General features: G+C 36.9%; 3 long non-coding RNA genes and 1 gene segment (V, D, J or C); all 4 read left to right on the top strand.

Annotated features, from left to right (window-relative positions):
- Positions 1–2558: 2558 nt before the first annotated feature.
- On the top strand, positions 2559–3652 carry LOC108268762 (uncharacterized). The gene is made up of 3 exons (XR_008396854.1): positions 2559–2679; positions 2777–2814; positions 3109–3652. It is a non-coding gene; the product is annotated as an uncharacterized LOC108268762 (long non-coding RNA).
- Positions 3653–10268: 6616 nt separating this feature from the next.
- LOC128633465 (uncharacterized) lies at positions 10269–10959 on the top strand. The gene is made up of 3 exons (XR_008396855.1): positions 10269–10428; positions 10512–10549; positions 10780–10959. It is a non-coding gene; the product is annotated as an uncharacterized LOC128633465 (long non-coding RNA).
- Positions 10960–15233: 4274 nt separating this feature from the next.
- LOC108268764 (uncharacterized) lies at positions 15234–16248 on the top strand. The gene is made up of 3 exons (XR_006982972.2): positions 15234–15376; positions 15474–15511; positions 15783–16248. It is a non-coding gene; the product is annotated as an uncharacterized LOC108268764 (long non-coding RNA).
- Positions 16249–20512: 4264 nt separating this feature from the next.
- Positions 20513–22294, top strand: LOC108268758 (T-cell receptor alpha chain V region RL-5-like). The segment is given in 5 exon segments: positions 20513–20555; positions 20734–21114; positions 21293–21409; positions 21518–21775; positions 22048–22294. Coding segments are annotated over 4 exon segments (672 nt in total).
- Positions 22295–23292: the final 998 nt, after the last annotated feature.

Genomic DNA, 23292 nt, shown 5'->3' on the forward strand with positions numbered 1-23292 from the left:
ACATCTGTCATACCCTTTACAGTCCGGTCACTGCCCTGATATTCATCACTACGTTGGTTTACGTCACTGCTCTAGACTTTATAAAATTCATATTTTATTTAATTTCATTAGTATCTTTTATTAATGATCATTCTGTAAGATGTCATCTGTAATATAAAACTACAACCATACATACAAAACAGAACTGGACCACCTGATAAACAGTTTTGGAGGAGCCTCTCCTATAACCATGTAGACTCAGCTTTACAGTCATTACATCACTTCCTGTGTGCTACCTTTTCACCCTCCCCTGAACAACATTAAATTTGTTCCTTAACTGTAGAGGTTCCCTCTTTTAACACTAATGAAAATTAAGAAACGTGAAATGAAAAGCTGGTTTCTCACAGCGACAAGTCAGTACATCTGGGATTTTATTATCTGCTATAATAATAATATATGTACAAATATTTCTCATGGTTATTGAGGTGCATTAACACTTTATTCATGTTGCTATGGTAACCGAGGTGCACTGTTTCGTCACAAGAGTTTCAACACCACGGACAGCGACGGACTTTCACTCCTCATTGCGCTTCTCTCCGATCTCAAACTCTCACATTCCCACTCTCAGTCTCTTTCTCACACGGTCATCATCACACACTGTGTATGTTTTTCTCCAACTTCACTACAAACACTATCTACCAATGAGTATTAGTGTGTAGATTTGAACATTTTAGGATTAAGAACTAATAACACTATCTCCCACTAGGTGGCAGTAAATCCTCACCCTTAAAGCTCTGTTAGTAAAACTGATCTGTTTCAGGTCACAGAGCAGGCCTTGACTTTACCGGCTACTTGTTGATCATTATATACAAATATATATGAAGAAGTTCAGTTATATAGTATACACTTCAATACAATTCACAGTTCAGTTTATAATAGACTTCATGGTCATTTTCCAACATGCATTAATAACATATTAATATTCCTGATACTGTACATCACTCATAAAAGCCAATTTGTCCATGTTCATATCTAAGCAGAACACAACACTGGCACTCGCACGTTCCAGGATGGTGACTATAGAGTGTATAGGGCCAAGTCTGTGTGTATGGTTCATTTATATATTTACATCATTTGGCAAACTCACTAAACCAAGCAACTTATTTGGCATTTTGCACAAACATGTTGAATTAAGAGAGCAATTAAAATAAGCAACAGTAAGACATTAGTGTGGGCACACGAGAGTGTAAAATTAAACCACATTTTCCATTCTGTCTTAACACCTTTCTCATGATACTGTATATCTGTGCAACATCAAAACACTAATATGGAAAATAATATGTGGTGTAGATGTAGGCAGATCAGAATACCACGTGCTTGCTTATCATGACTTTTTTTTTAATACAACCAATCACATCATATTCTGGGGCGTGGTCAGTACAGACCCCCTATAGTATAAATATAAATTCAAACCAAGCTTCAAGTGCATTCATATTCTGTTGATAAATGAGACACAAACACTGTAGAATTTCTGAGAAATTAAAAATGTCTGTTTTCTGGATTTTAATTTCGATCTTCAGCACCATGTGTAAGTAATATGAGCAAATTATTCCCATCTAGTTTGATGTATGTCTAGTATTATTACTTTAAAGACACTTTGTGCAAGCTGTATGTAGAAGTCCTTTCTATTATTCCTTTGATATGATCTTTAATTATCTTATAATAATCTTTAATTATGTGTAATAATATCTGAAATACATTCATTACCTTATTAATACATTTACTTTTCTAGATACAGTCCAACCTGGTAGACGCTGGGTTACTGCACAATCCCTCACAGAGTCACCAGTTTATCAGCCTGATAAAGAGCTCAGTGTGAATATCGGAGACTCGGCTACTCTACGGTGTTGTATTTTAGAAAATGAAGTCAGGATAATTGCCTGGATTAAGCAACCAAACAGAAAAAAACCTCAGAGCATAGTCCAGTTATATAAAAGTAGTGGAGAAACATTTTACAATGAATCCCAAAAGTCTCATTTCCAAATAGAAAGATCTTCAAACTGCTTCAATTTGATAATTTTAAACATCACTCAGTCTGATGAAGCCATGTACTACTGTGCACTGAAGAAATCCAATACTGTGTTTGGAGATGGAACTTATTTAAAAATTAAAGGTAGGATTTCCACTAAAATTGATTAAGCTACTGGTTTAATGAAGTGATTTTTTCCCCTTATTACCATTAACATGTTCAACCTGGAAGACAAATAATGATGAAGTAGTGAAATACTAACTGTGTTTTCTTCAACAACACTGAGTTACAGAGTTTTAGTGAATTATGATAAATGTTTATAGGTGATCATGTTACTATTGCATCAGAAACATCTAAACCAGCTCTGTATGATAATTCAGTGGTGTGTGAACCAACACTGCATGGAAACAGCACTAACATGAACACACACGAGAAAACAGGTGATATGTCTTATAATTCATCATTAATTAATTATTCTTAATTAGTACAGTATAATATGCCCAGAAAATAATTTGTACTGATATAAATGTCATGTTTTACAATAACAGAACCGGAAAAGATCAGATCTCTACACTTGACAGTGCTCGGTTTGGGAACGGCTTTGGGTTTGTGCGCACTTCTGATTTTCTGTCTCATTTATTTCATACTGAGGAGAAGAAAATGTGATAAAAGTAAGTGCTTTTGTGATCACAATAATTAAAAACTTTATAAGTACAGTTAACTTTAGTTTGACCAAAAAGACTAATAGGTGTGTTTCTGTATTAATAGTGAAAGCTTGTATAGAAGATTCTCCAGGAATGAAGCAGGTACGTGTGTTACTTCTGTATGTGAAATATTGCTACATTAATATGTTACTCATTATAGCGTTTATTATTAATGATTTAATATAAACAGTCAGTTTACTCAGATTTGCAGAACAATCCCAAGCTTTTTATTTCGATGCTGCTCTTGTTCTGTGTAGTTAGTGTGTATTGTTCATTTACCCATATTGTATTGTTATTACTTTCATCTGGATTATTATTATTATTATTATTATTATTATTATTATTATTATTATTATTATTATTATTATTATTATTATTATTATTATTATTATTCAGGAAGCTGAAGCTGAAACACTGAATTATGCAGCTGTGCAATTTACCAAGAGGAAAGCCAAAACTGAAAAAAAGAAAACTGGCTCAGCAGATGAGTGTGTGTACGCTGATGTGAAAAAAAACTGTAAGATGTAACAGAAATAATTCATAACACATGATACTATTACACTGCAACAACAGTGAAAATATTTTACCAAGTGAAAATATATTGACTAGACAAATGTAATCCATATTTTTCATTACAATGGTATGACATATGATGCGCTAAAAAAAAAAAACAATACAAAACAAAACAGAAAAGTCTAGAAATAATTTTATATTTGTTTACACTAATCTCATAATAATAATTATATTGAAGTTGCCTGTCTTTAAGATATTGTTTTATTTGCAGTGTGGATAAACTTCTATGCTACAGGTTTTATTTCTGTGCACACGTGTGAAGTAACTACGGATGTATTAACTTCAGTAACAATGAACTTGTAAAAAAAAATTCAACTTGTATTTTTTTTGTTTGTTTATGATTTCAGTAATTTATTTTTTCACAATAAATATGAAAAGCGATTCCATTAAAAAAGTAACAAAAAACATGATCTTGTCATGATTTATATGAGCTTGTTTTGTTCACTAATCTCTGTGCTCATCTTTCTGGCAGTAGAGAAAGGACACTGAAAATCATGACTTACAAATGGATTATTTTAGTGGGTCAGAGAATGGTGGGAGGTTTACCAGTATAAGTTAGAAACCAGTGAATGCACTCAGGATGATTAAATCAGCAGTAAAAATACAACAAAGATAACTGATGTATTGATCTTCATACAGACCCTGTTGCAGAACTGACTTCCAATCAGTTTCAATACAGGTTTTTGTGATTATTTTTTGTCTTTTAGAGAATTTGTGGGTTTACTTTAGCTGCCTTTGTTTTCCTGATCGTGGTGCTCAGAACCTGGAAGTAGATTTCTTCACCATTAAGTGTTGAGTAAAACTTTTTCAAATACATTTTACATGAACCAAATTGAAGCATCAAGCACAAAGATAAATCCTTCCAGACATGGAGCCATAATCATTTATTATGAAGTCCAGGATTTTCACCTCACACTGCACACAACTTCAAACCATCATTCACTTACTGAGTGTGGATTTTTTTCTTTTCTTGCATTTATATAGCGCATTTTTAACCTTAGCGGCTATTATATCTGCTTTTGATTCCAGAGAGCTGAGCATATATGACCTTTACTTCCTGGAAAAAGAAACTGTTAAAGAGTCACTTGCTTGTGGCTCAAATGCTGCAGTACCTCTTACCGGATGCTAGTCGGCAGAAGAGACTGTGGTTAGAGTGGATAGAAAATTTGATTATTCTGCATGCTCTTGTTTTACAATGCTTGAGGTAGATTCACGATAAGTGCATTTGGTGATGAACCGATAAAACTATGGGTGTTTTTGTTTGTTTTAATGATTTAAATATCCCTTGTATCCTTGTATCTGATGTAATATTTATGACTGTCGTGAGACAGTCTCCTAAGGTCATGTGTGTCACAATAACTCACTTCACCGACTGAGAATTGAAGAAATTCCACCACCCCAGAGTCCATGGTAGTGGATCAAACCCATCCGTCACCATAGGAACATGCCAGACAAATACAAAAATTTGTCTATGTGTTTTGGAGAGTGTCTAGACACATGCTAGCTTCCTAGCTGCCTGGATAGACCTGGTCCTCTGAGTCAGCTGGGTAGTAACATCTCTAAACATGATACAGCTAACTCATTTAACATCAAAATGTGATTGAGTTAGGATGAAATTGTTTCATTTCATTTCATTTTTGCTTACATGATTGACTCTGGGGCCATGGGCAGCTTTATAACACAGGCCTGTTTCCAGTCCTCTGTGAGACTAGGCTGTGGATGGTAGATATCTGGGCTCAGAAATCAGTTCTGTTTTAAACCCAGACTCTGATAGTACAGATTGAACCTATCCAGTTAGAGCCCAGATAATTTTTGTCAATATCTAAACCAGACATTGTGCCATCCCAAGGTAGTCTGGTCAAGAGGGTGGAGATAGCTGGTCACTGAGCTGCTCAGACATGTTCTCCCCAGTGTACATGTGGGTCCAAATCCCTCGAAAGCTATAAAGCAATGGGAATAGAGACTGTGACCACAGAGATCTATCATCTGGGCAGAGGTTATTAGCAAGCAAGGTGCCACCAAACTCCCACACGACAGACCCTGGGATTGCGCTCTTGACCTTTTGCTAGGGGTCAATCCATCTCTCTATCAAAAAACTGTACAGCCATAAGTGGAAGACAGTCTTCTCGACAGCTTCCGGGAACTATGAATACTTGGTGATGCTGATGGTTTGAGAAATGCCCCAAATTGTTCCAGTAATTCATTAAGATGGCACTCTGGGACATGCTCCACACATGGTTTACATTGATGACATCTTGATGTACAGTGGGGGCAATAAGTATCCAATGCGTCAACATTTTTTTTCAGTAAATATATTTCCAATGAGGCTACTCACATGAAATTTTCACCAGACTTTGGTATTAACTCAAGAAATCTGGAAATGTAAAGAAATCCAAACATTAAAGTCCCTAAATAAAGTAATGTGTAATAAAGCGGAATAACTGAGGAAAAAAGTATCGAGAAGCCTTTGTTTGTAATGACAGCTTCAAGACACTTCCTGTATGAAGAAATTAATGGGCCGCAGAATTCAGGTGTGATTTTGGCCCATTCTTCTAAACATATTGTCTTTAAATCTTGTTCAATTGGATTCAAGTCATGTGACTGACTGGTCCATTCTAACGCCTTGATTTTTTTTCTCTGAAACCAACTTAGAGTTTCCTTTGCTGTATGCTTTGGATCGTTGTCCTGTTGGAAGGTCCACCCACGTCTCATCTTCATCATCTTCATCATTTCTTTCATCTCCAGAGCTCCAGCATAAAGTCAAGTTCCTGTCCATGGTCAATGAGGTGACCTCCCAAGCCATGTTCTTGTCTAAGGTCGAAGAGACCGCCTCTCAAGCCAAGTTCCTGTCCGAGGTCGAAGAGACGACCTCACAAGCCAAGTTCCTGTCACAGGTAGAAGAGACAGGCTCCAAAGCCAAGTTCCTGTCACAGGTCGAAGAGACAGGCTCCAAAGCCAAGTTCCTGTCACAGGTCGAAGAGACGGCCTCTCAAGCCGAGTTCCTGTCCGAGTTCGAAGAGGCGACCTTTCAGGCCAAGTTCCTGTTCGAGGTCAAAGAGATGACCAACGCAAGCTCTGCTCACACCAAGTTCCTGTCACAGGTCGAAGAGATGGCCAATCCAAGCTCTGCTCATGCCGAGTTCCTGTCCCAGGTCGAAGAGAGGGCCAACTCAAGCTCTTCTCACGCCAAGTTCCTGTCCCAGGTCGAAGAGACGACCTCTCAAACCAAGTTCCATTCCGAGGTCAAATAGACGGCCCTCAAGCCAAGTTCCTGTCCTAGTTTGAAGAGGCGACCTTTCAAGCCAAGTTTCTGTTCGTGGTCAAAGAGATGGCCAACCCAAGCTCTGCTCACACCAAATTCCTGTCCCAGGTCGAGGAGACGTCAAATACAAGCTCTGCTCATGCCAATTTCCTGTCCCAGGTCGAAAAGACGGCCAACCCAAGCTCTCCTCACATCAAGTTCCTGTTCCAGGTCGAAGCGACGGCCACCCCAAGCCCTGCTCACGCCAAGTTCCTGTCTGACGTCGAAGAGATGAACTCTCAAGCCAAGTTTCTATCCGAGGTCAAAGAGACGTTCTCTGAAGCCAAGTTCCTGTCCGAGGTCGAAGAGAAGACCTCTCAAACTAATTTCCATTCCGAGGTCAAACAGATGGCCTCACAAGCCAAATTCCTGTCCGAGTTTCGAAGAGACAGCCTCCAAAGCCAAGTTCCTGTCCGAGTTTGAAGAGACGGCCTCTCAAGCCAAGTTCCTGTCCGAGTTCGAAGACGCGACCTTTCAAGCTAAGTTCCTGTTTGAGGACGAAGAGACGACCAACCCAAGCTCTGCTCACGCCAAGTTCCTGTCCCAGGTCAAAGAGACGGCCAAACCAAGCTCTGCTCACACCATGTTCCTGTCCCAGGTTGAAGAGACGGCCAAACCAAGCTCTGCTCACACCAAGTTCCTGTCCCAGGTCAAAGAGACGACCTCTCAAACCAGGTTCCTGTCCGAGGTCGAAGAGACAACCTTTCAAGTCAAGTTCCTGTCTGAGGTTGAAGAGACGACCTCTCAAGCCAATTTCCATTCTGAGGTCGATGAGACGACCTCTCAAACCAAGTTCCATTCCGAGTTCAAATAGATGGCCTCTCAAGCCAAGTATCTGTCCGAGGTCAAAGAGACGGCCAACCCAAGCTCTGCTCACACTAAGTTCCTGTTCCAGGTTGAAGAGACGGCCAACTCAAGCTCTGCTCACAACAAGTTTCTGTCCCAGGTTGAAGAGATGGCCAACCGAAGCTCTGCTCATGCCAAGTTCCTGTCCCACTTCGAAGTCGACTTCACGACCAACCAGGTTCTGCTCACGCCTGAAACTGATGTCATGACCAACCAGGCCATGTTCATGCCTGAAACCGACGTCACGAAAAACCGTTTCCTGCTCACGAACAACCACATTCTCATCACACCCGAGTCTGCTGATACGGACAACCAGTTTCTGCTCATGCTTGAAACCGACGTCATGACCAACCAAATTATGCTCACGGCAGAGTCTGTTGACATGACCAACCAAGTTCTCCTCATACCTGAAACCAATGTCACGACCAACCAGGTTCTGCTCACGCATGAAACCAACATCATGACCAACCAAGTTATGCTGATGCCAGAGTCTGTTGACACGACCAACCAAGATCTCCTCATGCCTGAAACCGACGTCACAACCAACCAGGTTCTGCTCATGCTAGAAGTCGACCTCGCGACCAGCTAAGTTATGCTCACGCCAGAGTCTGTTGATACTACCAACCAAGTTCTCCTTATGCCTGAAACCGACATCATGACCAACCAAATTATGCTCATGCCAGAGTCTGCTGACACGGACAACTAAATTCTGCTCACGCCTGAGTCTGCTGACACGAATAATCAAGGACTGCTCACGCTCAAGTCTGTTTACACAGCCAACCAAGTTCAGCTGGCAGAGTTGAAGGAGGATGACGCTCCGCTTTCCTGCTTCGCTAAGGACGTCGCTCTGCCTACCTGCTCAGCTGAGGATACCGCTCAGTCTCCTGGGTAATGTGAAGACATTTTAGCAGAGGCCCAGGACCGCCAGGGGAGGATTTCCCATCCTGGACTGCGGCCTACTGTGGCCGCTAATGACTGCAATTCCCAGAACACTCGTTCATTCTAATCACGCACACCTGCATCCAATTTCACACACTCACTCCATAGTATAAAGAGACTGTTTTCTAAAATTGTCTTTGCGAAGTATTAGTGTTAGCAGTGTGCCAAGCGATTATACCCTGTTCCTCGTTTCGTTTCATGGTTCTTGATCTTGTTCTTGTTTCTCGTTCTCGATTCTAGCCTTGCCCTGTTTATGCTTTGTTTTCCAATCGCCTGACCCTTTGCCTATTTCTTGACCTCACTATTGTCTCATCTTTTGGATTTGTCTGCCTGTCTCTCTCAAATAAAAGGCTTTAACTGCACTTGCATCTGTCTTAACCTCCATTATGTGGATTACGTGACAAAAAGGAATTCATGTGTCTTTTGGTGAGCTAAGTTCCATCTGGCCCCACTGTAATTTCAACACTGCTGTTGGGTTCTTCAATAATAAAAGTCAAATGCATTAACTCTGGCCCAAATGAGCATTATTATATAGGCAAGATTTTGACTCCAGATTGAAATGAAAACAAACAATGAGATTGTTGTGTAGGCACACATAAATGTACAAGTAAACCACATTTTCCATTCTGTCATAACACCTTTGTCATGATATCTCTGCGCCACATCAAAACACAAATACGGAAATATGTGGTGTAAGATGTAGGTAGATCAGAATACTGTGTGCTTACTTATCATGACTTTTTTTAAATTACAACCAATCACGTAATATTCTGGGGCGTGGTCAGTACAGACTGCCTATAGTATAAATTCAAACCATGTTTTAAGATCATTCATATTCTGATGATAAATGAGATACAAACACTGTAGAATTTCTGAGAAATTAAAAATGACTGGTTTCTGGATTTTAATTTTGATCTTCAGCACCATGTGTAAGTAATATGAGCAAATTATTCCCATCTAGTTTGATGTATGTCTAGTACCATTACTCACTTTGTGCAAGCTGTATGTAGAAGTCCTTACTATTATTCCTTTAAGATGATCTTTAATTATGTCTTATTTATAATAATATCTGAAGTACATTCATTATCTTATTAATGCATTTACTTTTCTAGACACAGTCCAATCTGGTAGACGCTGGGTTACTGCACAATCCCCCACAGAGTCACAGGTTTATCAGCCTGATAAAGAGCTCAGTGTGAATATCGGAGACTCGGCTACTCTACAGTGTTGTATTTTAGGAAATGAAGTCAGGATAATTTCCTGGTTTAAGCAACCAAACAGAAAAAAACCTCAGATTGTAGTCAGGGTACCCAAAACTACTGGAGAAACATTTTTCAGTGGATTTCAAAAGTCTCATTTCCAAATAGAAAAATCTTCATACTGCTTCAATATGATCATTTTAAACATCACTCAGTCTGATGAAGCCATGTACTACTGTGCACTCGAATACCCAAACACTGTGTTTGCAGATGGAACTTATTTAAAAATTAAAGGTAGGATTTCCACGAAAATTGATTAATCTACTAATGTAATCACTAATGTAGTGATTTTTTTCCTTATTACCATTAACATGTTCAACCTGGAAGACAAATAATAATGAAGCAGTTAAATGCTAACTGTGTTTTCTTCAACAACAATGAGTTACAGAGTTTTAGTGAATTATGATAAATGTTTATAGGTGATCATGTTACTATTTCATCAGAAACATCTAAAAAAGCTCTGTGTGATAATTCAGTGGTGTGTGAACCAACACTGCATGGAAACAGCACTAACATGAACACACACGAGAAAACGGGTAAGATGCCATTTAATTAATTTGTTCATTCACCTTTAATTCATAATTTTTAATTTGTCTGGAAAATAATCTGCTCTAATCCAACTTTAAATTTGTTCAGTGTAAATTGAGTGATGAGAAATAAAATGACAGTTTCAGAAATGTTATTTATATTTATCTATATATCTGACAGTGCTCGGTTTGGGAACGGCTTTGGGTTTGTGCACACTTCTGATTTTCTGTCTCATTTATTTCACACTGAGGAGAAGAAAATGTGATAAAAGTAAGTGCTTTTGTCATCAGATAATAATTATGTCAGTTCAGTTCTGTCTGCGTGACTAAATAAGTGTATTTCTGTATTAATAGTGAACGCCTCTATAGACGACTCTCACGGAACGAGACAGGTACGTGTGCAGATACGTAAACACTGTTTTTAAATTGTAATTTATAGAAAAAAAAGATATGTTACTCTGTCTCCTTCAGTCATGGAGAAATCTCACCAGTTCACTATTACATTTGATTACTTATAATATAATATATAATATATCTGCTCAGTGTTGGTCCTAAAGCGATCCTATATACATTTACACTATAAACTCATTTCATAAATCAATCTTTTAATTCTTTTTTTCAGGAATCTCATTTCAACACCTTGAATTATGAAACTTTGCAATTCTTCATCAATAAAGTCAAACCTGGAGGAATGGATGATTTGGTGTACTCTGATGTGATGTATGTGACACTGTAATATACAACATAAACGACCCAGAACACATGTTAATATTAGCTGAACTACTGCTATACTAAAGGTTTTTAAAAAATATCATATATGTGTATATATATATATATATATATATATATATATATATATATATATATATATATATATATATATATATATATATATATATATATATAGGGCAGGGCTTGGTCAATGTTTTTTTTCTTCTATTTTTATTATTATTATTATTATTATTATTATTATTAAATATAATATAATGTATAAATAAACATGTAAAATATGTGTAATACATCTGAGTGTATATCATATCTGCCGATGTTGTATATTTAACAAGTCATTGCTCTGTGTTCTACAGTACACCTATCCCAAACACTTCTTTATAAAAAAAAAAAAAGTCATATGTTTAACCTGAACTCTCTGAGTTTCATGGAAGATGTTGATCGTTTTCATTCCACAGCAAGTTATTTACTGTATATAATTGTGTATGTGACAAATAAAATCATGAATCTCTTGATCATCGAACAGATAATCCAGATTGTTTTACGGTAGATCTCGGCTCTGAGGGAACTAACACTGGAGACTTCAGCATCATTTACATTTACATTTATTCATTTAGCAGACGCTTTTATCCAAAGCGACTTACAAATGAGAAAATACAAGCAAAGTGATATATCAAGCGGAGAACAATACAAGTAGTGCTTCCATACAAGATCCATTAACTGAGTTCCAAAAGAAGCAAAGTGTGCAGAGTAGAGGTATAAATGCCAGAGTACGTGTTTTATTTATTTAGTTATTTATTTATTTTTAGGGGTTAGTTAAGTGCTCACAGAAGATCTTTATCTTTTTTTTGAAGATGGTGAGAGATTCTATGGTCCGGATTGAGGTTGGAAGTTCATTTCACTACTGAAAAACAGTCAGTTTGAAGATTCTGGAAAGGGACCTTGAGCCACACTGAGTAGGCACTACTAAGCGTCGGTCGTTAACCGATCGCAGACTGCGTGAGGGAACGTGAGCCTTCAGGAGAGAGTTGAGATAGGAGGGTGCTGTTCCAGACAAGGTCTTGTATGTGAGCATCAAGGCCTTGAATTTGATACGGGCGTCTACAGGAGCCAGTGGAGGGAGATAAAGAGGGGTGTGACATGGGTTCATTTGGGCTGGTTGAAGATGAGGCATGCTGCTGCATTCTGAATCATCTGAAGGGGTTTGATGGAGCTGGCTGCGAGGCCCGAGAGTAGTGCATTGCAATAGTCCAGTTTTGAGATAAAAAGAACCTGGACTTGTATCTTTGTAGCCTGTTCGGTGAGATAGGGTCTGATTCTCTTGATGTTGTACAGAATAAACCTACAGGAACGTGCAGTTGTTGAGATGTTGAGCATCAACCAGACAGTTGTGTGAGGATCAGTTGATCTATTTACCGAAAGACACTCATGCTCCCTTTGATGTGTATTATTACATCCTGTTGGCTGCAGTCACAGCGTTTTGCACAAGTGTCTGTTGGCACATTGCTGCGCTTATACAGGAAGACAAACTATAACTCATGAGTAAAGTCTGACCACAACTGACACTCAACAACAGCTCTGACCGACTGTGAAGTGTGTTCAGCATCTCCAGTCTCTCATGCTGTCTTTCACACACAGAGAATTTCTTTCAAAATGTCATATCTATTGATTTAAACAAGTTAGAAACTATTAACATAAAATTTACTGTTAGATTTTCTAGGCTCAGGGTCAGATATAACGTCTAAGATCGTTTCTCCAAGTAATCACTGTGCATTAAGTGGTGTTAATTATATTATTTATTTTTCATATTATACGCAGTTTACTCTACGAATTCATTATCTGGTATCATTTTGTTATAAACATACATCTGTCATACCCTTTACAGTCTGGTCACTGCCCTGATATCCATCACTACGTTGGTTTACGTCACTGCTCTAGTCTTTATAAAATTCATATTTTATTTCATTTTATTAGTATCTTTTATTAATGATCATTCTGTAAGATGTCGTCTGTAATATAAAACTACAACCATACATACAAAACAGAACTGGATCACCTGATAAACAGTTTTGGAGGAGCCTCTCCTATAACCATGTAGACTCAGCTTTACAGTTATTACATCACTTCCTGTGTGCTACCTTTTCACCCTCCCCTGAACAACATTAAACTTGTTCCTTAACAGCGACAAGTCAGTACATCTGGTATTTTATTATCTGCTATAATAATAATATATGTACAAATATTTCTCATGGTTATTGAGGTGCATTAACACTTTATTCATGTTGCTATGGTAACCGAGGTGCACCGTTTCGTCACAAGAGTTTCAACACCACGGACAGCGACGAACTTTCACTCCTCATTGCGCTTCTCTCCGATCTCAAACTCTCACATTCCCACTCTCAGTCTCTTTCTCACACGGTCATCATCACACACTGTGTATGTTTTTCTCCAACTTCACTACAAACACTATCTACCAATGAGTATTAGTGTGTAGATTTGAACATTTTAGGATTAAGAACCAATAACACTATCTCCCACTAGGTGGCAGTGAATTCTCACCCTTAAAGCTCTGTTAGTAAAACTGAACTGTTCCAGGTCACAGAGCAGGCCTTGACTTTACCGGCTACTTGTTGATCATTATATACAAATATATATGAAGAAGTTCAGTTATATGGTATACACTTCAATACAATTCACAGTTCAGCGGTTTATAATGGACTTCACGGTCATTTTCCAACATGCATTAATAACATATTAATATTCCTGATACTGTACATCACTCATAAAAGCCAATTTGTCCATGTTCATGTCTAAGCAGAACACAACACTGACACTCGCACGTTCCAGGATGGTGACTATAGTGTGTATAGGGCCAAGTCTGTGTGTAACTGGTTCATTTATATATTTACATCATTTGGCAAACTCACTAAACCAAGCAACTTATTTGGCATTTTGCACAAACATGTTGAATTAAGAGAGCAATTAAAATAAGCAACAGTAAGACATTAGTGTGGGCACACGAGAGTGTAAAATTAAACCACATTTTCCATTCTGTCTTAACACCTTTCTCATGATACTTTATATCTGTGCAACATCAAAACACTAATATGGAAAATAATATGTGGTGTAGATGTAGGCAGATCAGAATACCACGTGCTTGCTTATCATGACTTTTTTTTTTTAATACAACCAATCACATCATATTCTGGGGCGTGGTCAGTACAGACCCCTATAGTATAAATATAACTTCTAACCATGCTTCAAGTGCATTCATATTCTGTTGATAAATGAGATACAAACACTGTAGAATTTCTGAGAAATGAAAAATGTCTGTTTTCTGGATTTTAATTTCGATCTTCAGCACCATGTGTAAGTAATATGAGCAAATTATTCCCATCTAGTTTGATGTATGTCTAGTATTATTACTCTAAAGACACTTTGTACAAGCTGTATGTAGAAGTCCTTTCTATTATTCCTTTGATATGATCTTTAATTATCTTATAATAATCTTTAATTATCTTTAATTATGTGTAATAATATCTGAAATACATTCATTACCTTATTAACGCATTTACTTTTCTAGATACAGTCCAACCTGGTAGACGCTGGGTTACTGCACTATCCCTCACAGAGTCACCAGTTTATCAGCCTGATAAAGAGCTCAGTGTGAATATCGGAGACTCGGCTACTCTACGGTGTTGTATTTCTGAAAAAGAAGTCGGGATAATTGCTTGGATTAAGCAACCAAACAGAAAAAAACCTCAGAGCATAGTCCAGTTATATAAAAGTAGTGGAGAAACATGTTACAATGAATCCCAAAAGTCTCATTTCCAAATAGAGAGATCTTCAAACTGCTTCAATTTGATAATTTTAAACATCACTCAGTCTGATGAAGCCATTTACTACTGTGCACTGAAGAAATCCAATACTGTGTTTGGAGATGGAACTTATTTAAAAATTAAAGGTAGGATTTCCACTAAAATTGATTAAGCTACAGGTTTAATGAAGTGATTTTTCCCCCTTATTACCATTAACATGTTCAACCTGGAAGACAAATAATGATGAAGTAGTGAAATGTTAACTGTGTTTTCTTCAACAACATTGAGTTACAGAGTTTTAGTGAATTATGATAAATGTTTATAGATGATCATGTTACTATTTCATCAGAAACATCTAAACCAGCTCTGTGTGATAATTCAGTGGTGTGTGAACCAACACTGCATGGAACCAGCACTAACATGAACACACACGAGAAAACAGGTAAGATGTTGCATAATTCACCATTAATTAATTATCCTTAATTCATCAAGCAAAATTTGGCCAGAAAATAATTTGCACTAATGTAAATGTAATGTTATCAATAACAGAACTGGAAAAGATCAGATCTCTACACTCGACAGTGCTCGGTTTGGGAACGGCTTTGGGTTTGTGCGCACTTCTGATTTTCTGTCTCATTTATTTCATACTGAGGAGAAGAAAATGTGATAAAAGTAAGTGATTTTGTGATCACAATAATTAAAAACTTTATAAGTACAGTTAACTTTAGTTTGACCAAAAAGACTAATAGGTGTGTTTCTGTATTAATAGTGAAAGCTTGTATAGAAGATTCTCCAGGAATGAAGCAGGTACGTGTGTTACTTCTGTATGTGAAATATTGCTACATTAATATGTTACTCATTATAGCGTTTATTATTAATGATTTAATATAAACAGTCAGTTTACTCAGATTTGCAGAACAATCCCAAGCTTTTTATTTCGATGCTGCTCTTGTTCTGTGTAGTTAGTGTGTATTGTTCATTTACCCATATTGTATTGTTATTACTTTCATCTGGACTTTTGATCTGTATTATTATTATTATTATTATTATTATTATTATTATTATTACTATTATTCAGGAATCTGAAGCTGAAACACTGAATTACGCAGCTGTGCAATTTACCAAGAGGAAAGCCAAAGCTGAAAAAAAGAAAACTGGCTCAGCAGATAAGTGTGTGTACGCCGATGTGAAAAAAACTGTAAGATGTAACAGAAATAATTCATAACACATGATACTATTACACTGCAACAACAGTGAAAATATTTCACCAAGTGAAAATATATTGACTAGACAAATGTAATCCATAATTTTAATTTCCATGATATGATATATGATGCGCTAACAAAAAAATAATACAGAAAAACCTAGAAATAATCTTATATTTGTTTACACTAATCTCATAATAATAATTATATTGAAGTTGCCTGTCTTTAAGATATTGTTTTATTTGCAGTGTGGATAAACTTCTATGCTACAGGTTTTATTTCTGTGCACACGTATGAAGTAACTACGGATGTATTAACTTCAGTAACAATGAACTTGTAAAAAAAAATTCAACTTGTATTTTTTTTGTTTGTTTATGATTTCAGTAATTTATTTTTTCACAATAAATATGAAAAGCGATTCCATTAAAAAAGTAACAAAAAACATGATCTTGTCATGATTTATATGAGCTTGTTTTGTTCAATAATCTCTGTGCTCATCTTTCTGGCAGTAGAGAAAGGACACTGAAAATCATGACTTACAAATGGATTATTTAATGGGTCAGAGAATGGTGGGAGGTTTACCAGTATAAGTTAGAAACCAATGAATGCAGTCAGGATGATTAAATTAGCAGTAAAAATACAACAAAGATAACTGATGTATTGATCTTCATACAGACCCTGTTGCAGAACTGACTTCCAATCAGTTTCAATGCAGGTTTTTGTGATTATTTTTTGTCTTTTAGAGAATTTGTGAGTTTACTTTAGCTGCCTTTGTTTTCCTGATCGTGGTGCTCAGAACCTGGAAGTAGATTTCTTCACCATTAAGTGTTGAGTAAAACTTTTTCAAATACATTTTACATTAACCAAATTGAAGCATCAAGCACAAAGATAAATCCTTCCAGACATGGAGCCATAATCATTTATTATGAAGTCCAGGATTTTCACCTCACACTGAACACAACTTCAAACCATCATTCACTTACTGAGTGTGGATTTTTTTCTTTTCTTGCATTTATATAGCACATTTTTAACCTTAGCGGCTATTATATCTGCTTTTGATTCCAGAGAGCTGAGCATATATGACCTTTACATCCTGGAAAAAGAAGCTGTTAAAGAGTCACTTGCTTGTGGCTCAAATGCTGCAGTACCTCTTACCGGATGCTAGTAGGCAGAAGAGACTGTGGTTAGGGTGGATAGAAAATTTGATTATTCTGCATGCTCTTGTTTTACAATGCTTGAGGTAGATTCACGATAAGTGCATTTGGTGATGAACCGATATATCTATGGGTGTTTTTGTTTGTTTTAATGATTTAAATATCCCTTGTATCCTTGTATCTGATGTAATATTTATGACTATCGTGCGACAGTCTCCTAAGATTATGTGTGTCACAATCATTCACTTCACCGACTGAGAATTGAAGAAATTCCACCACCCCAGAGTCCATGGTAGTGGATCAAACCCATCCGTCAAAATAGGAACATGCCAGACAAATTTGTCTATGTATTTTGGAGAGTGTCTGGACACATGCTACCTTGCTAGCTTCCTAGCTGCCTGGATAGTCCTGGTCCTCTGAGTCAACTGGGTAGTAACATCATAACATCTCTAAACATGATACAGCTAACTCAATTAATGAGGTTTTTATTGGTCACATATACATCAGAGCACAGTGAAATTAGTTTCTTTGCATATCCTAGCATATTAGGAAGTTGGGGTCAGAGTGCAGGGGTCAGCCATGATACAGCACCCCCTGGAGCAGAGAGGGTTAAGGGCCTTGCTCAAGGGCCCAACAGTGGCAGCTTGGCAGTTCTGGGACTTGAAGCCCCGACCTTCCGATCAGCAACCCAGAGCCTTAACCGCCAAGCCTCCACTGCCATTAACATCAAAATGTGATTGAGTTAGGATGAAATTGTTTAATTTTTTTGCTTACATGATAGAATCTGGGGCCAATGGCAGCTTTATAGCAGAGGCCCGGTCCCCCTACTCTCTGAGACCAGGCTGTAGATGGTAGATCTCTGGGCTCAGAAATCAGTTCTGTTTTAAACCCAGAGTCTGATAATACAGATTGGACCTATCCATTCAGAGCCCATTATAATTTTTGTCAATGTCTAAACCAGACATTGTGCCATCCCAAGGTAGTCTGGTCAAGAGGGTGGAGATAGCTAGTCACTGAGCTGCTCAGACATGTTTTTTTCCAGTGTACATGTGGGTCCAAATCCATCGAAAGCTATAAAGCAATGGGAATAGAGACTGTGACCACAGAGATCCATCATCTGGGCAGAGGTCTTCACAGTATCAAGCAAGGTGCCACCAAACTCCCACATTAAGGACCCTGGGATTGCGCTCTTCTCTACAGTCAATGGGAACTATGAATACTTGGTGATGCTGTATGGTGTGACAAATGCCCCAAATTGTTCCATTAAGATGGCACTCTGTGACATGCTCCACACATGGTTTACAATGATGACATCTTGATGTAGAGTGGGGGAAATAAGTATCGAACACGTCAACATTTTTTTCAGTAAACATATTTCCAATGAGGTTATTCACATGAAATTTTCAGCAGACTTTGGTATTAACTCAAGAAATCTGGAAATATAAAGAAATCCAAAAATTAAAGTCCATGAATAAAGTAATGTGTAATAAAGCAGAATGACTGAGGAAAAAAGTATCGAGAAGCCTTTGTTTGTAATGACAGCTTCAAGACACTTCTCAAGAATCTACCGGTAAAGGGCTCCATTCATCGTTCCTTCAATTACATGAAGTCTGCCAGTACCATGTGATGAAAAACAGCCTCACACCATGATGCTTCCACCTCCAAACTTCATTGTTGGTACAGTATTTAAGGGTGATGTTCAGTGCCATTTCTTCTCCATACATGGTGTGTATATGACAGCCAAAAAGTTCAATTTTGCTCTGACCAGACTACACTCTCCCAGTATTTCATAGGCTTGTCCAAATGAGTTGTAGCAAACTTTAAACGAGCTTCGACATGCCTTTTCTTTAGTAATGAAGTCTTGCGGGATGAGCGTGAGCAGTGGAGTGCATTGCCTATTGTTTTCTCTGTGATGATGTTACCTGCTGCCTCCAAGTGTTTCTGGAGCTCTTTCTGAGTGGTCCTTGGTCTTGAGCTACTCTTATGACTTTTCTTGTGACTCCCTGGTCAGAAATCTTGCGAGGAGCTCCTGTGCGTGGCCGGTTTATGACGGAGTGACGTTGCTTCCACTTGTAGATAATGGCCCCAATGTTGCTTACAGGAAGATTCAGAAATTTTGAAATACGTCTGTATCCGATTCCATCAATATGTTTCACAACAATAAGGTTGCAAAGGTCTTGGGAGAGCTCTTTGCTTTTACCCATCATGAGATGTTTCTTGTGTGACACCTTGGTAACGAAAAGCCTTTTTATAGACCATCAATTTACTAACCCAGCTGATATTAATTTGCACAGATAGGGGGTATAATTAATTATGGATTTCAGCTGGTTCCTTGCCTTACCTTTCCTCGGAGAACTGCTTTTTCTTAGCGTGTTCAATATTTTTTCCTGTGTCATTCCACTTTATTCCACATATCTTTATTTATGGACTTTAATGTTGTGAATTCTTTATATTTCGAGATTTCTTGAGTTAATACTGATGTTTGGCGAAAATGTCATGTGAATAGCCTCATTGGAAATATATTTACTGAAAAAAATGTTGACCCATTCAATACTTATTTCCCCCACTGTATCTTTTAAGAGGGTCGGGTGTTGATGGGCTGCCAGGATGTGCCACAATTCAGGGGTGTTTTAATGTATAGTCCACATATTGGTGCTGCTTTTAAGTATAAGCTCTGGAACACATTCAGTATTTCCAATGATGACCTGCATAGGCCGCAACAGATATACCAAGCGATTATACCCTGTTCCTCGTTTTGTTTCATGGTTCTTGATCCTTATATTGTTTCTTGTTCTCGATTCTAGCCTTGCCCTGTTTATGCCTGTTTTCCAATCGCCTGACCCTTTGCCTGTTTCTTGACCTCACTATTGTCTCATGTTTTGTATTTGTCTGCCTGTCTCTCTCAAATAAAAGACTTTAACGGCACTTGCATCTGTCTTAACCTCTATTATGTGGATTACGTGACAAAAAGGAATTCATGTATCTTTTGGGGAGCTAAGCTCCATCTGGCCCATCTGCAATTTCAACACTGCTGTTGGGTTCTTCAATAATAAAAGTCAAATGCATTAACTCAGGCCCAAATGAGCTTTATTATATAGGCAAGATTTTGACTCCAGATTGAAATGAAAACAAACAATGAGATGGTTGTGTAGGCACACATAAATGTACAAGTAAACCACATTTTCCATTCTGTACTAACACCTTTGTCACAATATCTCTGTGCAACACCAAAACACAAATACGGAAATATGTGGTGTAAGATGTAGGCAGATCAGAATACTGTGTGCTTGCTTATCATAACTTTTTTAAAATTACAACCAATCACGTAATATTCTGGGGCGTGGTCAGTACAGACCGCCTATAGTATAAATTCAAACCATGTTTTAAGATCATTCATATTCTGTTGATAAATGAGATACAAACACTGTAGAATTTCTGAAAAATGAAAAATGACTGGTTTCTGGATTGTAATTTTGATCTTCAGCACCATGTGTAAGTAATATGAACAAATTATTCCCATCTAGTTTGATGTATGTCTAGTATTACTATATTACTCTAAAGACACTTTGTGCAAGTTTCTATTATTCCTTTAAGCTGATCTTAATAATGCCTTATATATAATAATATCTGAAGTACATTCATTACCTTATTAATGCATTTACTTTTCTAGATACAGTCCAACCTAGTAGACGCTTTGTTACTGCACAATCCCCCACAGAGTCACCAGTTTATCAGCCTGATAAAGAGCTCAGTGTGAATATCGGAGACTCGGCTACTCTACGGTGTTGTATTTCTGAAAATGAAGTCGGGATGATTGCCTGGGTTAAGCAACCAAACAGAAAAAAACCTCAGATTATTGTCAGGGTATATAAAAGTGGTGGAGAAACATTTTTCAATGGATTCCAAGACTCTCATTTCCAAATAGAAAAATCTTCAAACTGCCACAATTTGACAATTTTAAACATCATTCAGTCTGATGAAGCCATGTACTACTGTGCACTGACGAGACCCAACCTTGTGTTTGGAGATGGAACTTATTTAAAAATTAAAGGTAGGAGTTCCACTAAAATTGATTAAGCTACAGGTTTAATGTAGTGATATTTTTCCTTATTACCATTAACATGTTCAACCTGGAAGACAAATAATAATGAAGTAGTGAAATGCTAAGTGTGTTTTCTTCAACAACACTGAGTTGCAGAGTTTTAGTGAATTATGATAAATGTTTATAGGTGATCATGTTACTATTGCATCAGAAACATCTAAACCAGCTCTGTATGATAATTCAGTGGTGTGTGAACCAACACTGCATGGAAACAGCACTAACATGAACACACACGAGAAAACAGGTGATATGTCTTATGATTCATCATTAATTAATTATTCTTAATTAGTACAGTATAATATGCCCAGAAAATAATTTGTACTGATATAAATGTCATGTTTTACAATAACAGAACCGGAAATGATCAGATCTCTACACTCGACAGTGCTCGGTTTGGGAACGGCTTTGGGTTTGTGCGCACTTCTGATTTTCTGTCTCATTTATTTCACACTGAGGAGAAGAAAATGTGATAAAAGTAAGTGATTTTGTCATCACAATAATTAAAAACTTTATAAGTACAGTTAACTCTAGTTTGACCAAAAAGACTAATAGGTGTGTTTCTGTATTAATAGTGAAAGCTTGTATAGAAGATTCTCCAGGAATGAAGCAGGTACGTGTGTTACTTCTGTATGTAAAATATTGCTACATTAATATGTTACTCATTATAATCTTTAAGATTTAATATAAACAGTCAGTTTACTCAGATTTGCAGAACAATCCCAAGCTTTTTATTTCGATGCTGCTCTTGTTCTGTGTAGTTAGTGTGTATTGTTCATTTACCCATATTGTATTGTTATTACTTTCATCTGGATTATTGTTATTATTATTATTATTATTATTATTATTATTATTATTATTATTATTATTATTATTATTATTCAGGAATCTGAATCTGAAACACTGAATTACGCAGCTGTGCAATTTACCAAGAGGAAAGCCAAAGCTGAAAAAAAGAAAACTGCCTCAGCAGATGAGTGTGTTTACGCCGATGTGAAAAAAACTGTAAGATGTAACAGAAATAATTCATAACACATGATACTATTACACTGCAACAACAGTGAAAATATTTTACCAAGTGAAAATATATTGACTAGACAAATGTAATCCATATTTTTCATTACAATGGTATGACATATGATGCGCTAACAAAAAAATAATACAAAACAAAACAGAAAAGCCTAGAAATAATTTTATATTTGTTTACACTAATCTCATAATAAGAATTATGTTAAAGTCACCTGTCTTTAAGATACTGTTTTATTTGCAATGTGGATAAACTTCTATGCTACAGGTTTTATTTCTGTGAACACGTGTGAAGTAACTACGGATGTATTAACTTCAGTAACACTGAACTTGCAAAAAAAATTCAACTTGTATGTTTTTTGTTTGTTTATGATTTCAGTAATTATTTTTTTCACAATAAATATAAAAAGCAATTCCATTAAAAAAGTAACAAAAAACATGATCTTGTCATGATTTATATGAGCTTGTTTTGTTCAATAATCTCTGTGCTCATCTTTCTGGCAGTAGAGAAAGGACACTGAAAATCATGACTTACAAATGGATTATTTTAGTGGGTCAGAGAATGGTGGGAGGTTTACCAGTATAAGTTAGAAACCAGTGAATGCAGTCAGGATGATTAAATCAGCAGTAAAAATACAACAAAGATAACTGATGTATTGATCTTCATACAGACCCTGTTGCAGAACTGACTTCCAATCAGTTTCAATACAGGTTTTTGTGATTATTTTTTGTCTTTTAGAGAATTTGTGGGTTTACTTTAGCTGCCTTTGTTTTCCTGATCGTGGTGCTCAGAACCTGGAAGTAGATTTCTTCACCATTAAGTGTTGAGTAAAACTTTTTCAAATACATTTTACATGAACCAAATTGAAGCATCAAGCACAAAGATAAATCCTTCCAGACATGGAGCCATAATCATTTATTATGAAGTCCAGGATTTTCACCTCACATTGCACACAACTTCAAACCATCATTCACTTACTGAGTGTGGATTTTTTTCTTTTCTTGCATTTATATAGCGCATTTTTAACCTTAGCGGCTATTATATCTGCTTTTGATTCCAGAGAGCTGAGCATATATGACCTTTACTTCCTGGAAAAAGAAACT

This window comes from Ictalurus punctatus, chromosome 8 (assembly GCF_001660625.3).
Source record: "Ictalurus punctatus breed USDA103 chromosome 8, Coco_2.0, whole genome shotgun sequence".
Classification (NCBI taxonomy): Eukaryota; Metazoa; Chordata; class Actinopteri; order Siluriformes; family Ictaluridae; genus Ictalurus; species Ictalurus punctatus.